Below are 14,530 nucleotides of genomic sequence, written 5' to 3' on the forward strand. Positions count from 1 at the left end.
TTACGTCATGCCTTTAAACGCCAACGGCTAGCCGTTCAGCCGGAAGTAGTCACAATAGGGAGAGAAAACTCTAGCTTTTCGTCTGTTTCAGTTCAGTGTTACACGACGAGCAAAAGCCATTGAAATGAATAAATGTGTAAGAACAAGGTGTTTGTCGGCATAAGGTAAGAGCTTGGACCTTAGCCAGTGTGCTATCACGTACACGACACGTTCGTTTTAGCTAACTATTCAGTGCTTACGTACACACAACGAACTTCACGTTAAGCTAACCTACGTTACCTCGGCAGCTGCGTGTTTTCTACTGTTACTATTTAATTGGGTGTTTAGTTGTTTCTTTGACATGTTTTGGTCGCCACCAGGTAGTAAAGGACCGGTAAATGGGGGCTGTGTTAATCGGTCTAACGAGGGCAAAATGCTGCGGCAGCCCTGGCGCCTGCTAAAAATAAAGCTTTAAAGATACGTGGTATGAGTGAATGAGGGGCACACGTGATCTACTGGCTCCCCCGATTCAGCCTTGCATAAAAGACGCTAAAGGTTTCAGTAGTCAAATCAGTACAGTTAATTATCCAGCGCAAGCTCACCATTCATCTGCTCAAACTGTCTGTAGATTGAAAAACGTAGCAGCATCACAGCATTATATTCAGCATTGGTTAATATAGCTGCTGATACATCTGCTACAGTGATATGTAAAAGTATTTGTCCCCTTCCTGATTTCCTGTGTTTGTTTAGTTTTTTTTGTATGTTTTGTCACACTTAAATATTTCAGGTAATCAAACAAATTTAAATATTAGACAAAGATAACACAAGTAAACACAAAAAGCAGTTTTTAAGTGAATGTGTTTATTATTTAGGGGGAAAAAGGCCAAACCTAAATGGCCCTGTGTGAAAAAGTTATTGCCTCCTCCCCGTTATAATGTAAATTAGCTGTGGTGGATCACCTCTTTGGAAAATCGGTAAAAGTGATTGAGAGCCCTCAGCCAAAATATTACAAAGACAGTCATAAAGCTGTGGGACTTCCACGAACCACAGTGAGAGCCATTAAGTTACCCCCAGAGTGGTAATGACGACTCATCCAAAAGACCCCAGAACAAGATTCAAAGAACTGTAGGCTTCACTTGCCTCACTTAAGGTCAGTGTTCATGACTCCACCATAAAGAGACTGGGCAAAATGGCCTGCATGGCAGTTCCAAGAGGAAAATCCTTGCTGAGCACAGGAACAGGCTCATCTCAGTTTTGCCAGAAAACATCTTGACGATCCCCAAGACTTGATGCCATTAGTACTATAGGTCTATATAATAATGGATTCTGATTGTAGTTGTACATACAGGCTACTATAGAGCCAACCCACAACAATCTATCTGTAGTTGAATACGACAGCAGCTGCTACTTTGGAGCATTTAAAAAAGCAAGAGCAAGAATTAATCTTTAATTCAGTTCAATTAATTAAATCAGTTACTTTTCCTCACAAGTGTACTGGCACTCCTTTGTGCTTGCATTTTGTGCAGTGCTAGTATTAACAACCATAATAAAGTGCTTGAATGGTAATGCTAGTAAAATTGACCTAGCCTTTCAGGACAGCTTGAAAGCCATGAAGCAAGTTAAGTTTAAAAAAAAGTGAAGTATCTATGTTTGCAGGTGCTGCATCTGTCAGTCTCCCTATGTGAGACTTGATTTTGATGCTTTAGGTGGATGCAGACTCATTTGTCTCTTTTCCACTGGTACCCACTCGGCATGACTCGACTCTGCTCGGTTTCAGTCATTTTCCATTACAACTGATTGCCAACTAAATGTGTGTGAAGTCGTTATAGCAACGCGGCTTAAAGTCCCGTGGCATCATTTCTATCTGAGAAACAAATGCGACACAACAATGGAGGAAATCATGGCGATGGTATAGCTGCTGTTCGGTCTGTGGCTTTGTACCAGACTTGGGGAACGTGGTTTTGGTGTTTCTGGAGTCATTTCCCTCGTCAGAGGGTTTCACAAATAGTGGTTTGGATTCTTGTGCAGGAGTCGCTCTCAGAGAGTGCATCCTTTGGAAGCCCCTCCCCCTCCTTTTTTATTTTTATTTTTTTAAACTGTTCCTGAATTGTATCCAAATGTAATATGATCCCTTTTCTGTGGTCACCAGCTCTCCACCAGTAAAACCCACCAGTAACATCTTGCTGTTCCTGCTGATAGTGAAGCAAAGACCTAAAGTCATCACTGTTCTAATAATCACCTCGGCTCTTTGCCTCAGAGGAGAAATGAGCATGCTCGACACAGTTTAACAGCCAGTAACCAAATATCCACATGCATACATGGATGGTGGTTACATAATAGTGTATTAGTTTTAGATACATGAATTCAAGTTGCACAGGTTGTATACATGCAGTCAACCACTCATTCTATCTATATACAGGTCATGGTTTTACAGTCACCTCTATGCATGGTTACTGATGGTACAAGACTACATGAATGAGCACAGATTACAGGAATTGCTGATCATGGAGTATAGTTGGGTGGCTTGTGTTGTAATTACAAACAAACATGGAGTATGTAGACTTTTCTGAACATACACTCTGACTTTTAGTTCTGAAAGATACAGAAAGTTTTAACGTTAGAAGCTGTGTATATAATATCTTACACCATAAATCCTTTAGGTTTAAAAAAATGTTCTAAAACTTACTATGTAAAACCATTAGGTCACCCATTACATGTAGCACCCAGCTAACCTACCTTTTTATGATGTTCTGATTGAAACAGAAATCAGCCTAATTATTATTTTTTTGTTTTGCCTGTTCTTGTTTTTCAGCGTGGTTTGGGATGTCAGTGGAGGACATTGACCACACTAATGTTTAAAGATGTCAGACACCATCTGTAATTTCCTGAATTAGTCTTACGAATGTCTCTAACCTTGACGACGATGAGCGGAAGAACAGTGACCGACGACCAGCAGCAGTGGTCGAGGTCTGGAGAGATGCAGCATTCTCGTGGACCATACATCTCAGCTATCACCAACAGGTTAGCTCTGTGTGCTACAGAAGGTCACCATAAGAAGAACAACAAACTCCCATAGTGCTATTTTTACTGTCTTTGCTGTATGTTACATAGTAAGGTAAATCTTTCATTAGTCTTTTATTCATTGAACATTGTAGCACAGAAACTGTAATCTGAGGCTAAGTTATCCTGCTAAAACTCAACACTGTATGCAGGTAATCTGGGTGTGACCTGGGTAACAAGGTAGCCAAGTTGTCCACTAATGGTCTGTCCCAGCTCCTTCAGTATACTTTTAAAAGTATTCGTGAGCAAGGTGAAGCCCAATTCATCACTGGTACAATTCTGGTCCAAGAGAGTGTGAGTGTGTGAATGAAGTGCTTAAAGTACAGAGAAAAAAGATCTTTGAGTGGTCAAGAAGACTAGAAAACACAATAGCACCTAAATACCAATCCAGACCAGCATCCTGACGCCTTTTATTTTGCTCTGCAGGACGACCAACCTGTTGATCCGAGGGGCCATGTTGTTCTCTGTGGGCGTCTTCCTGGCCCTGGTGCTTAACTTACTTCAGGTACAGAGGAACATCACCCTGTTTCCCCCTGATGTCATAACCAGTATCTTCTCTTCGGCCTGGTGGGTGCCGCTCTGCTGTGGGACAGCTGCAGGTGTGTGAAACGTTTCCCTTTTCAAAATGAGGTTCAAAAAAAATGTATTTTAAGTGGCAGGCGAGATAAAAAGCAAAAGAAAAAGTTCAGATGGAAACCACAAAATGTAGCTAGACAAGAGGTTGTGAACCTCCTGCCCCGGTGCTGCCTGTGTCTCTTTGCCCATCTCCAGTTGCTCACTCTGGAGTTGAGAATGATTTTAACGTCTTTGTTTATCATTGCTGTAAGTAATTCTCGATGTTCTCCAACTCTGTGATGTAGGGTGTAGCTAGAAGTGATACTTGCAACTGAAGTGGTATTTACCTAGGCTAGCTTGCGCTCTAGGATAGCCGCTTCGACGAAAGCTTCGAGTCCTTAGCAATAAACTTCTGCTTTTGTGCACAGTGCTATCAGTTTTTCATTATGACTGGGAAACACTTCAGGAGCTGTGTTCATCAACCAGTTTGAACTTTGTAATAATGTATGGTCTTGTGGACACCACTTTGTCTTGGGTCCTTTTGTTTACTTCCATAACGCTCGAGGAAAACAAAGAGAGAGAAGGCAAATCTAAGCTCAGATAAACAACAACAAATGACTTATTGTGTCATTATTTATTTAACAAAATTTAAGCTAAAATGCAGAGTAAGAAACAAAGAACATCCTTAATGTTTTATGGTAATCAAGAGGGAAAGAGGCACTGCTGTTGCTCTGAGACTTACCTTTTTTTTTTTTTTTTTTGCAGATTTAACTGAATTGTAGAAGCTCTAAGCAGACAGATCAGCTTAGGTACTTAGGCACGAGTACCAGTCCTGGCCTTAAATTTATGTCTGCTGTCCTTGATATAGCCTAACATTGCCCGTTACCACATCAGCCGTGCCTGCAACAGTCCAACATAGTGCATCCCTGTACATTTCACAACAATACTTTAAGGTAACCTGTTTAGCCTGCACTACATCTACCATGATTTCCAGTTTATCAGACACCACTGAGCAGGCCTTACCTCTCCTGTCCCGTCTTTCTTACATCTTTCTACATGTCAGAGTGCACTTATCATACACTTTTTTTCTCCTTGGGAAATACACACTCTGTACAGCTCACAGACACACCGTGGTCCAAAGTGGCACTTGTCTATGCTCTGTTTATGCTTGCTCATCTTCTACAATGCTAGCAAGAGCTGTCCTCTAGAAGGTTCTGCGATGGTACTGAGCTAAAATCTCCATGTTGTTAGCTGAAAACGACACCAAGCAGCACACTTAAAATGAGCAAGTTACACAGTAATAAGCAGAATATTTTGTGAGCACTCACCAGGTGCATGATGGTATTCAGTTTATTATACAATTAAGACACACAGTTTATGCATTTTCTGAATGTTAAAACGGTGTTCCACATAAATTTAAAGGTAGAATTCAGCAAAAACTGAAAATATGTTAACTCATGAAGGTCTGAGAGTCTCAAATCTATACATATGTGCGAATACTAGGTATACGCACATTTTTTATTTTTACTATTTTTAATTAAGTTTATGTGTGTGTTTTTTTTTTATTTATTATTATTTCATTGATTTGTACAAACACAAATAGGACTCAGAGTTGCATGCCAAGCTTTGTAGCCATTCTGTTTCAGAGATACATGCTGATAAATACTCACAGGTGGTAAAATGTTAGATATTTACACCCGCTAGTAATGTTGACAGCCTAATTGATGCTGTGTCACTTTTGTTATAGGGCCCCAATGTTTTGCATCTGCACAGAGATTTTAAAGTGTCTCTTTGATAGTGAAGGTTATCAAACTAATATGACATCGAAATGTATTTATTGATCTAAAGACAGAAGGTCCCTGAGTCACTGGTTCTGGCCAATCAAAAAACCTTTCAGACACATGCACTAACTGTTAGTATGATGAAATGCAGTGTACTTGACTTTGAATTGGGGTTGTCAAAAAATAAATGCAAATCCATATTCAGATATTAATCAATACTAAAAATGTATATTGATCTTAATTTGCACCCGTATTGATACAAACTGGCTTCCTGTAGCTGACTTCACCCTGCAGACACAGCTGCTCCCACTAACATGTGTCAGTGTTCATGACTGAGCAGCAGTTTGGGAAACATTTCAATAGGACAGTAATGCTCCTGCTTCAACACTGCTGAGTCAAACAAATAATCATTTTCACAATAAATTTGTGATTTTTATAGGGGTGGCTGCAAGATAATAACTCCGAGTTGCTCTCTGATGCATCCATCGGAGTGTGAATGTGTGTGACTGTAGTTAGAAAGCACTAAGTACAGAGAAAGTGCTTGTGAGAATGGGTGTGATTGGGTGAATGTGGCATGTTGTAAAGAGCGCTTTGAGCATCAGTCCATTTACCATTTATATAAAAGCATACTTGTTAGTGCTACGTGGCATTTTTAGAAAAATTATGCACACTATACAATTCAGTTTTATTTATACAGAAACAAATCACAACAACGGTTGCCTCAGGGCACTTTTAACATGACGATAACTGTGCACGCACACACATCATTACATTGAAGGTTACAACATACCCGCCAGGCTTTTGGTTTATTGAAATGCTGTCTTCTGGGTGTGATGCTGCCGATGGAAATGTAGAGCAATGCCTGCTGCTCCCGAGTGGCTCAGCACAGAGCACAACAGCCCGAGGCTGTCTTAATCCCCAGACACACAGCGTCGCCCACAGGAGCCTGTCATTTCCACCTGTTGTTGAAATACACAGTACTTTGTATCCCAGGGGACGGCTTCTGCATTCTGTTGAAAGTGCAGAAATAGTTTCGCTGCTGTAGTAGCTAGGTTAGTGGTTTCGTAGATGCGTGCTGCAATGAAAATAATCTTTTTGTTTTGTTTTTAAAAATTCTAGGTTGAGTTTCCTTGCTCGCTCAGAAATGAACTTATTTTTGCATGCTGTTGTACTTATCGAACCATTATCGTTGGCATTTTTACCAGATTAAATGACAGAAATGGGAACAAACTGGGTTTTGTTGTTGTTGCCCCACGAAAGGAAGACCAAGAGTCACCTCTGCTGCTGAGGATAAATACATCCCAGTCACCAGCCTCAGAAATCTCCAGTTAACAGCAGCTCAGATTAGAGCACAAATAGATGCCACACAGAGCTCCAGTAGCAGACACATCTCTACATGTTCAGAGAAGACTGTGTGGATCAGGCTCTTTTGGTCAAATAGCTGCTAAGAAACCACGACTACATGTATGAAGCATAGAGGAGGAGGCATGATGGTCGGAGGCTTTTCTGGTGACACTGGTGGGGATTTATTCAATCCCCCAACATGTAAATAGTCATGAAAATAAAGAAAAATCATTAACTGAGAAGGTGTGTCCAGACTTTTGACTGGTAGTGTACATACAAACACGAACCACTGTGACCTGCACACAAATCACTGCACAGTTTATGCTTGTGGATCATATTGTTCTCATTTGCAACACTTTTAAAGCAAATTCCTCTCCATGAGTCTCTGGTGGTTTTGGCTCTTTATTGTTTATTATTGTTACGTTGTTTTCAGGCCCCTCGCTGAACCTCGTTTTGCTACAAGTTTCTTCCTGTTGAAAGGGACGTTTTCCTTCCTACTGTTGCCAAGAGCGTGCCCATAGTGGGTCATCTGATTGTTGGGATTTTCTCAAATATTATAGGGTCTTACGATAATATTAAATCGAGGCTACTGTTGTTTTGAATTGGTGCTATACAGATGCATAATTTCCCTTATCTTTCCTCACAGTATTCTTTTTCCTTTTTTCCCCCCTCGCAGCAATGATTGGGCTGTTGTACCCCTGCATCGACAGCCGTCTGGGTGAACCACACAAGTTCAAGCGGGAATGGTCTAGCGTGATGCGCTGCGTGGCTGTGTTTGTGGGTATCAACCACGCCAGTGCTGTATCCTTAGAACGTTGGTATTTTCTCTGTTTAATAATTTTCCTCTGTACACCACCAGAGTGGACTTTAAATCACGCATTCAAGATGTAAGTAAAGCACAGAGTGTAACTTTTAATTCAAGGAAGTTTGTGTTTAATGACTTACTGGGTAGATGATGGAGCTGTACATTGTGTAAGTGCATCGTAGAGCATTCAGCCTGGTCCTTGACCTCTGCCTGCATCAGAAAGTGGATTTTGCCAACAATGTTCAGCTGTCTCTGACTCTGGCAGCTCTTTCCATTGGCCTGTGGTGGACATTCGATCGCTCCCGCAGCGGCTTCGGTCTGGGAATCTGCATTGCCTTTTTGGGTACGCTGGCCACCCAGCTCCTGGTTTACAACGGAGTTTTCCAGTAAGTTACTCAAACACTAGTTTGCATATTAAGACAATGTGGAGGCTGATTTGAGAGAAAATCATTACAATGACAAATGAATTTGGTAACTCAGACTTTATCATTAAATAAACTGCTGAATGCAATAATGTGAACTCCAAGTGAACTTTGTAAGTAGTTGCACTGGTGTGCCAGTACAGACTTATGGCGAACTCTGTCTGGTGGGCTTCTGTATTGTGCTTATTGAATCGAGTAATGTAGCACACTGTAATCCCTGTTTATAATTTAGTATTTGATAATAAGAAGTTATATCAGCATGTAGTAAGTTACCCTCCTCTAGCTCCAACAGTTGAATATTGACTGGTCCACAGTGATCTCTTCCAGCAAAAGAAAACTGACGCACTTAATATGAGGCACGATATTAGCAGGGCCACGCTGCCTTTACAGCACACAGCTATATCCTCCAGCACAATGACTAATGTTAGAGTATGGGCAGAATGCTAGTATTACTGTGCAAAATTCTTGAGCCACCCATTAGCACTTTATATGCCATAAGGAGACAGACTTTCTTGTAACTTTTAAAGTGGTCTTGAGCGATATTTCTCAAGCGTTCTGAATATGTTTCAGAGGTGTTTTCAGGCCGGTCCATGAACCTGACCATCTGAGAAAGATTTCTTGTTTTGTTGTTAATCCATAACACTGACCTTTAAGTCATTCAAGCATAAAAAGGCACCTAGAGATCGTACCAGTGTGGTGTTGACGTGTAACAGACAACTTGGCACAGAACCAAAGAAATGGCATGCCTAAAAGCTATCTATAGCAGGTGAACAGTACTGAAAGTTATATCATTAAGAAATATGAAAAAAATCTAGCAACAACTTGACACAGATTGTGAGGAAATGTGTCTTGCCCTTCAATTTGTCCATCTACTCTTTGTTCTACTGGATAAATTCCAAATTTAATTGCCTATTGTGTGGTTAACTATTTGTGCATGTTAGAGGTACTTCCACTCTTTGTTGTGGTCATTGTTGGCGTCATTGCTCAAAGTAATAATGTATTACACACATTACACAGAACACTTTTCTTAAATTTAACGCAGTGCCTTACTTACTCCCAGGAGAAAGTAATTTGTTACTACTTGTACACATTACGTTTCTCTGTAAAATGACCTGAAACGTATTGTCTCATAGATATCATTTAATATTATAAACCCGCAGACCGCAGTCCCACACATCAACACAAATCCCTATCATATTGAGGACACACATGATCTTTCTCTTAGCATTTAGGTATGAACACAAAGCCAACAGCATGAAGCAAAGATGACAACAAGCTCAGAAAACTTAATAACGATTGATTCTACTTAAACAGGTAGAAATGGAGGCCGCAGCCTGACTGGCTCTGGTCTCACTGGTTCTTGGCTAGCTTAGCGTTAGCATGCTCTTTGTGCAGATATTTACAAAGAGCCAAAGTTGTGTTAGCAGCATAAGTTGTTTCTGACCTGAACACAGTTTGCACTTTATAGGTGTGAATTGAGAACCAGTTTTAATCTCAGCAGAGAACAGAATTAAAGGCAGCCACCATCTGAAGAAGAGTTTCTGCAAAGATCTATCTCCCATTTTCCTCTCAACATATAAAGAAATAACAGGTGGCTCAAGAGTAATGCACAGTAGTGTATAACACTTTCTAAATGACTAGAGATCTTGTCCAGAGACTGGACATTATTAACGATGATGATGATGATGACAAAGCAACCTTGGTTAATTCAAACAGTCAGTTAATTCTGCTGTGTATAGTTTAAAGTGAGTTTCTGATGTTTGCCTTTTCTCTGCCCAGGTACACGTCGCCTGATTTCCTTTACATTCGCTCGTGGTTACCCTGCATCTTCTTTGCAGGAGTAATAACTATCGGAAACATTGGACGGCAACTAGCTTTGGTAAGAAACAAATTAGTTTACATTTACATCAGTTACATTAAGGCTAAGCAGTCACTGCTTCTCAATTCATCAAAATTTTTAGAACATTTTCTGCTCTGATTTGCAACTGCTCGTTCACACTACAAATAAAATGTGACAGCAAACGCGCTCTATTGTGAACCCTCAAAGCGTCTTGTGTCAGTGACGTAAAAGACGGATTTAATGCGACATGACCATCAAACAGCAGTCGCTTTCTGAAACATCAGATATGTATCGGATTCAGGACCACATACGAAAGTGACCCAGATCGGATTTGAAAATATCGGATTTGTGCCGTTCACACTGTCACACCATGATCAGATAGATGGGTCGCATACGGTCAAAAAAATCGGATTTGATGCGCTTTCGCCTGCAGTGTGAACGTAGACTTAGACTGCCCACAATAAAATGCCACTCTGAAATGTGTCCGGTGAGTATGCTGGCCATGCAAGAACTGGGATGTTTTCAGCTTCCAGGAATTGTGTACAGATCCTTGCAATATGGGGCCGTGCATTATCATGCTGCAACGCGAGGTGATGGTCGTGGATGAATGGCACAACAATGGGCCTCAGGATCTCGTCACGGTACCTCTGTGCATTCGAAATGCCATCAATAAAATGCACCTGTGTTCGTTGTCCATGAGATACACCTGCCCATACCAGAACCCCACCGCCACCATGGTCCACTCGATCCACAACGTTGACATCAGCAAACCGCTCACCCACACGATGCCACACACGCTGTCTGCCATCTGCCCTAAACAGTGAAAACCGGGACTCATCTGTGAACAGAACACCTCTCCAATGTGCCAAACTCCATCGAATGTGAGTGTTTGCCCACCCAAGTCGGTTACAACGATGAGCTGCAGTCAGGTCCAGACCCCGATGAGGACGACGAGCATGCAGATGAGCCTCCCTGAGATGGTTTCTGACAGTTTGTGCAGAAATTCTTTGGTTATGGAAACAGATTGTTGCTGCAGCTGGTCTCAGGCGATCCTGGAGGTGAACATGCTGGATGTGGAGGTCCTGGGCTGGTGTGGTTACACGTGGTCTGCGGTTGTGAGTCCGGTTGGCTGTACAGCCAAATTCTCTGAAACACCTTTGGAGACGGCTTATGGCAGAGAAATGAACATTCATTTCATGGGCAACAGCTCTGGTAGACATTCCTGCAGTCAGCATGCCCATTGCACGCTCCCTCAAAAGCTGCGACATCTGTAGCTTTGTGCTGTTTGATCAAACTGCATATTTCAGAGAGGCCTTTTATTGTGGGCAGTCTAAGGCACACCTGTACATTATTCATGCTGTCTAATCAGCACCATGATATGCCACACCTGTGAGGGGGAATGGATTATCTTGGTAAAGGAAAAGTGCTCACTAACACAGATTTATAAAGATATGAGAACAGTATTTGAGTCTTTTGTGTATGTTTCAGATGTTTGAGTTCAGCTCATGAAAAGTGGGAGCAAAAACAAAAGTGTTGCATTTATATTTTTGTTCAGTGTAAATTAGATTAAACTGGAGACTGAGTGTCATTTATAAACTCCACAATTACCAAACTGAGCTACATTTAAAAAAAAATAAAAAAATAGTACAATTTATCATATTTGCTCAATCCAGCAGGAAAGCTGAATGACAATAGAACTTCTCTCAAGAGAATATGAAGAAGTGCGTCACCTTTCTGTTCATATTTTGACGACTCAGCACTCAGGCACTTAATTACCTTAATGTGTCCCAAGTTATAGATCCTGATTCATTTTGATGGCAAGTTTTTGTCTGTAATAGTTTTTGAGGTATTCGAACATCAAAAAAAGACAGTGGCTGTGGATGGACAGACCAAAAACATCTGATTTACATGATGTTGTTCGCTCACTCATCCAAGTTCATCCAGTTTAAGTGTTGTGATCGCTTTCATGACCACAGGTTGATAAAATGAAACCCCTAGGCACGCAGCCTCTTAGGTCAGCAGTGCTTTTCGTGTTGGAAATCACAGATGCTGTTTTTGCCTCGTCTCTTTCTTAGTGTTGAATCATGAACACTGAACTTAACTGAGGCCTGCAGTTCTTTAGAAGTTGTTCTGGGTTCTTTTGGGACCTCCTGGATGAGTTCTCAGGCTCTTCAGTTTTCTTTTCACATAGGTCCAGAATAGCTTCATCCCTCAAAATTATAAAGTGCACGTTGTATTTACTCGGGTTTGTCTGATATTAAATTCGTTTGATGAAACATGATAAAGTACTAAATGTACTTAAAAAAAAAAAGGTTGCAAATGCTTTTTCACAGCATTGTATATCGACTGATTAAAGAAGTCACCCAGCCGAGTTACAATGATACATCATGTCCATATTGGTATATTAAAGTAGATGGGCTTTAAGTGGTGTTTTGTGTCTAACAGCTCTCCTTCTCCCCTTGTTTCCAGTATGAATACAAATTCATTCAGGACAAGAGCCATCAGGACTGAGGGATGTCTCTGCTGCATCAGACCTCTGCTCAGAATGACCTGAAGCCAGGTGCAGGTTATCAGCACGGACTACAGCTGGCTGATGAGCCAGTCAGGCCGTTTAAATCGATCCCCGAAATCTCGATCGGCTGCTGCGCTGCATTTTTGACTGGCTCTGTCAGGCCTTCTGCTACCACATGATATCCATGAACTGACGTGAATAATGAGAGTGAAGTTTCTCTCCTTCCTTTCCTTTATTGCGGTTTATCTGTAATAGACATGGATTAGCAGATAAGCAGCCAACATTCAGATCAGCTTAGATGTTTGCTCCCTTGGCTCGATTGTGCCAAACAGAATCTGTGGGATCTGTTTATTTATCTGCCCTCGTCTCATGATTCTTCCTCATCTGTCGTATATTGGTGGGGAACACACAGCCTAGTGAACATATCCAGGATGCATCTATGTACTGGACTTCTTTTTTTTAATGTAATTACTCATAATCTACTTTTAGATCTTCTTCATGAAGAGATGTTGACAGGTGCTGGTGCTAAGGAAACAGGATGTCCAGTGTTCCCCTGTAGTGGGTACATGTAAGAGCCCATTATTTTGTGCATTAATATGTACAGTATCATCAGGTCAAAAAACACTGATGTCTTTGGGTTTAGGGTTAGAAGTGAGCAACACATTTAGAAATAGAAATTCCATCTATAAATGAAGACTATGGTGTTAATTAGTTTAAAACTAGTTACTGTTTTTTATTTCAGGGAGGAAGACTTGGCCAAAAGTCTTCCTGCTGCCTTTTAGTTCCCAGCTCACTTTGAATGGTGTTGTCCACCTAATGCATGACAGCACATATGGAGTAACGGTGATGGAACTTCACACTGAATCAAATAAATTCTCTCTGGTCAAACTGGTTTTGCTGTAAGGAGATTTTCTGCTTCTACCAAAATCTGTTTTTTTTTTGTTTTGTTTTTTTTCATTGTGAAGAGTGACTTTTGTAAAATAAGCAGTCACAAACCTGTTTGTGCAACTCATCATTTCATTGAAGGATGAAATGAACAGAACCTGTTTAGGTCACCACACATACAAACTGGTTCCAGTTTGGTTGGCATGCAACAAAAGAGTTCCTTTCACTGTAATAAAGTCCATTCTTCCCCAGCCACACTCAGTTTTCTGCAACTGCACCACAAACATTTCTTAGTGAAGCTCAATTGGGAATCCAGCATCCAACAGCATCACACTGATTTCTTAAATCCAGCTTCACACATCGTTAAATCTGACAGTTTTTGAGAGCTTGGCTCCACAGTGATGATTAGCCTTTAGTGTTTCATTTCCACTTTAATGTGTTTTTACATGTTTACAACAACACAAACTGGTTATTAGTAATTAGAGTCCCCTCCCCTTATTTCTTATTAATCAACTCATCAAAATCCGTCTGTGAAATGCTGTTCATGCTCGTTGATCTACAACACTGTATGGTTGAGTCTTAAGGCTGATGATGATTTGTTATGTATATTGTGGTTTACTGACCCACAGTGAAAACCAGGTGTTTAGCAGTTTTAAAAGTCTTGGCTGTGTTTGTTCAGCGGACACATGCAGGATAACAGCCTGTGTATCATTTGAGGAACAGTTTAATGACAGTGATAAATGCTTTTAAGTGTAATAAGGCCAAATGTATCCAGTGTTTTCTAAGATCAATGTATTTGTTTGGTTGTTGATGTTTAATGACATCTTGTATTTACAAACATTTGAGCACTTTGAATTCCCAGGAAGTTTAACTGGATTCAAAGTCATAAGTGAAGGAAAAACTGAACATTTGAAGTTGGTTTTGGCCCATCTGACTGCTTTTTGGCTCCATGTAAAATATACATTGTATATTATACTTGCATAGTTCAAGAAGTATTTATGGGGCATTGTTTTTCTGCTGTTTTTCCTTGTTCAGTCTTTCCATCAGTCTAATATTCAAAAATGGTGAAATTAATGGTCACGGGGAGTTTCCACGTGAAAAATAAAGTAAATTTTCTAAACACTATGAAACTTCCTTTTATACTGATATAGCAAGTAATATTGGTAAATGCAATCACAAGCAATAAAAATAGTCTAACATGTACATGAAAAGGGCTGAAATTTAGCACAATTTTATTACAGTCAGTGGAAATTAATGTGAAGGGAGAAAAGTGTCCACAAGTGACAAAGTAAATGACATGATCAATATAGCAAAAGGCAGAAGACGATGTCTGAAAATCCAAACGGA

General features: G+C 40.6%; 1 protein-coding gene across 1 annotated transcript; it reads left to right on the plus strand.

Annotated features, from left to right (window-relative positions):
• Positions 1-13,851, plus strand: insig2 (insulin induced gene 2). The gene is made up of 7 exons (XM_082508569.1): positions 1-164; positions 2,792-3,000; positions 3,466-3,638; positions 7,396-7,520; positions 7,744-7,910; positions 9,726-9,825; positions 12,256-13,851. The coding sequence occupies exons 2-7, from the start codon at positions 2,882-2,884 to the stop codon at positions 12,295-12,297; spliced, it is 726 nt and encodes a 241-aa protein (XP_082364695.1). The 5' UTR covers positions 1-164; positions 2,792-2,881; the 3' UTR covers positions 12,298-13,851.
• The last annotated feature ends 679 nt before the right edge of the window (positions 13,852-14,530 follow it).

Source organism: Aulonocara stuartgranti, assembly GCF_965226115.1.
Source record: "Aulonocara stuartgranti genome assembly, chromosome: 16".
Lineage (NCBI taxonomy): Eukaryota > Metazoa > Chordata > Actinopteri > Cichliformes > Cichlidae > Aulonocara > Aulonocara stuartgranti.